The sequence below is a fragment of the Etheostoma spectabile genome, chromosome 11 (assembly GCF_008692095.1).
Source record: "Etheostoma spectabile isolate EspeVRDwgs_2016 chromosome 11, UIUC_Espe_1.0, whole genome shotgun sequence".
NCBI lineage: Eukaryota > Metazoa > Chordata > Actinopteri > Perciformes > Percidae > Etheostoma > Etheostoma spectabile.
In genome coordinates, this window is record NC_045743.1 from 19,973,220 (window position 1) to 19,976,290 (window position 3,071).

General features: G+C 45.4%; 2 protein-coding genes across 2 annotated transcripts in view; one reads left to right on the forward strand and one right to left on the reverse strand.

Moving 5' to 3' along the window:
• The window catches only part of caska (calcium/calmodulin-dependent serine protein kinase a), a 195,624-nt gene that overhangs the window by 81,476 nt on the left and 111,077 nt on the right, over positions 1-3,071 (reverse strand).
• Positions 650-3,071, forward strand: part of gpr82 (G protein-coupled receptor 82) — a 3,022-nt gene continuing 600 nt past the window's right edge. The window contains exons 1-2 of the mRNA XM_032529374.1: positions 650-1,577; positions 2,797-2,937. Coding sequence (XP_032385265.1) covers positions 753-1,577; positions 2,797-2,937 — 966 coding nt within the window. The 5' untranslated portion in view covers positions 650-752. The remainder of the gene's footprint in view (positions 1,578-2,796; positions 2,938-3,071) is intronic.

The window sequence follows — 3,071 nt, forward strand, 5'->3', positions numbered from 1 at the left end:
GGGGGGGGGGGCTTGTGGTTATCCACAGATAGATAAAATTTTGTTCAATTACCTTCGCTCCACCACAGCTTCAAATGTTTCACTTCTTCTTCTTTCAGATGAGGTTTAACAAGAAAAGAAAAAGTAAAATCTAGAATATTGAAGTACTTCAAAGGTTTTCTCAATTTCTTCTCATTGGTGCATGAGCATTCATTACGTGTTCATTTTTAATAAAATAAAATGTCTCTAGTAGGTGTATTAATTTCTCTAATTTTTTTAAATGAGATGGGGAATGAGATGGGGAAATGCAAGAGCAGGGTGAATGAGAGGGTGAAACGCCAGAGCAGGGGGAATGAGAGGGAAACAACAGAGCAGGGAGAATGACATGGGGAAACGCCAGAGCAGGGGGAATGAGATGGGGAAATGTAAGAGCAGGTGGAATGACAGGGGGAAATGCAAGAGCAGGGGAACGAGAGGTGGAAACAACAGCGCAAGGGGAATGAGAGAGGAAAACAAGAGCAGGGGGAATAAGAGGGGGAAATGCAAGAGCAGGGGGAATGAGAGGGGGAAATGCAAGAGCAGGGGGAATAAGAGGGGGAAATGCAAGAGCAGGGGGAGTAAAAGGGGGAATAGCAAGAGCAGGGGGAATGAGAGGGGGAAACGGAGCCAAAGGTATTCCTTTTTAAACCAAAACACACTATGTAAATGTAGCCTTAGCAGATTTGTATCTTTCTCTCTCTTTCATTTCTCACCTTTGTGTTGCCACAGATCAAATGGAGTATACAGCCTACACCTTTCCCCTGGACAACGCGTCCCACTCCTCCTCTGTTCCTCCACTCTGCCCCACCGCCACCACGCACTTCTTCCTCCCCTCCGCCTACACCCTCCTCTTCCTCACCTCTCTCCCGGGCAACGCGCTGTCGTTGTGGGTGACCCTGCGGTGCATCTCCGCCACCTCCCCCATCCACGTCTACCTGTCCCACCTGAGCATCTCCAACCTGATGCTGTCCCTCACCGCGCCCTTCCTCGCCGCCTACTACGCCCGTGGCTCTGTCTGGACGCAGAGTGGCGTCCCGTGTCGGCTGGTGCTGCACGGCGTCACCCCGGTGCTCCACATCAACATCTACATCGGCATCATGATCCTCATGTGGGTGGCCCTTAGCCGCTTCGCAGTGCTCATCCAGCACACGCACGCGTCGCGGCCGAGCAGCTGTGCCACGCTGCTGCCGCCCGGCTTCTTCGCCTGTCTCAAGCGGACTTCGTTCGCCAGCAGGGTTTGCACCGCAGCGTGGGTGGTGGCGGTCGGCGGCGGCGTGCCTGTGACGGTTTACTACTCTGTGAAGGAAGCTGTGAGCGCCGACGCTACTGCGACGGCCGGATGTGCCAACGTGTGCTACAACCCTGCGGTGGAGATAGGGGGCATACGGTCTGCGACTATGGGCGTGCCCGCTATCACCCTGTTCTTCGTGTTTTACCTGCTGGTGCTGCTGTCCTACATGACGGTGCAGAGGCATATCCGGCGCTCACGTCAAAGCACAAGTGTCCCCACCTCCCAATGCCTGCTTGGTAGGGTGCTCCGAAACATCGCCGTCATCCAGGTGACTATGGGTTATGCCTCTAAACTCTGAAATAACGACTTTAAAGTACAGCCTGGCAATATGGGAATAAATTAAATATCATAATATTTTAAACCAAATACTTCAATGTTGATATCGCGGCAATATTGTAGGGTTGACTATTAATAACCACCAATAATGTGTATGCGACGACTAAGTGGGTAAAGGCCAATATGAAAACAGCTAGTAAGTCTGGTAAGCACATCACTTTACTGTTATGCAGCTAATTTAAAGGAGCATTCCGGTCAATTCCAACACGTAGCTCTGTTGCTGTTTTTTAAATGTGGAGTGCTGTCAGTAGCGAGACAAATGAGCTCTACCTTACACAGGGACAGGGTTTACATAGTAGGAGCTGGAAAATAAATATTAAGATTTGTGATGTTAAATTGTTGAATACAATTTGTGTTTGGAGAATGTTTTATGAACTGGTATCAAAGCCGGTATCGACATTTTTTTGAACAATACCCAGCCCTAAATGCAGCCTTTAAAAGATGGAAAAGACAACACTTTCGATATCTACCCTTACATATGGATGTCATTGTAATATCGATATATTGCCCAGCCCTACTTTAAATTAATTGCATTTGTAATCATTACTAATTCCTCAGGTCAAACATAAAACCACTAAAGAGCTGCCAATATCAAATGAGTGGCCAACTATTTCAATAATCGATTGATCTGTTTGTGTAAGTTTTTTTTTTTTTTAAGATTATTTTTTGGGCTTTTCCACCTTTAATCTTTAACAGGACAGTTAGATGAGAGAGGGCGGGAAGACATGCAGGAAATCGTCGCAGGTCGGATTTGAACCCTGGACCTCTGGGTCGAGGCATAAACCTCGAAGTAGATGTGCGCCTGCTCTACCACTGAGCCAACCATTTTGTGCCTCTTTGTAGTCATATTAAATCATATGTATTTGCTATGTGTATGTTTTCAGTCATTTAGTAAACGGCTGCACAATGTGAGGAATATATGCTATAATGTACTGTAGTTAATTATTGAAATTACAATATTATATTACAACAAACAGATAAAGTGTTGCTTTTAGTATTCTGCTAAAACACAACAAACTGATTTAAAACAAATGAAAGGAAATCATTTCCGACATTGTATTGAACAAATTGAACATTGAGTTGAATTTTAAAGGCAGAATATCATGCATATTTCTCTCTGCTTTCCATAATGAGAGCCATCTCCTCTCAAGATTGTTCTTTCAGTTTGTCTGCTGCCATACCACATCTTCAAACCCATCTTCGTTTACGTGGCTCATTACCGACATCAGCTGAGCTATTCACCCGGCCCCAACATCTGCAACCACTGTCATCCACTCTCCACCATCGTCGAGGTGACTAAATATCACGTTAAAGTAGAGCTGGGCAATATATCGATATTATATCAATATACGAGACTAGATATCGTTATAGATTTGGGATATCATAATATTGTGATATGGCATAAGTGTTGTCTTTTCCTGGTTTT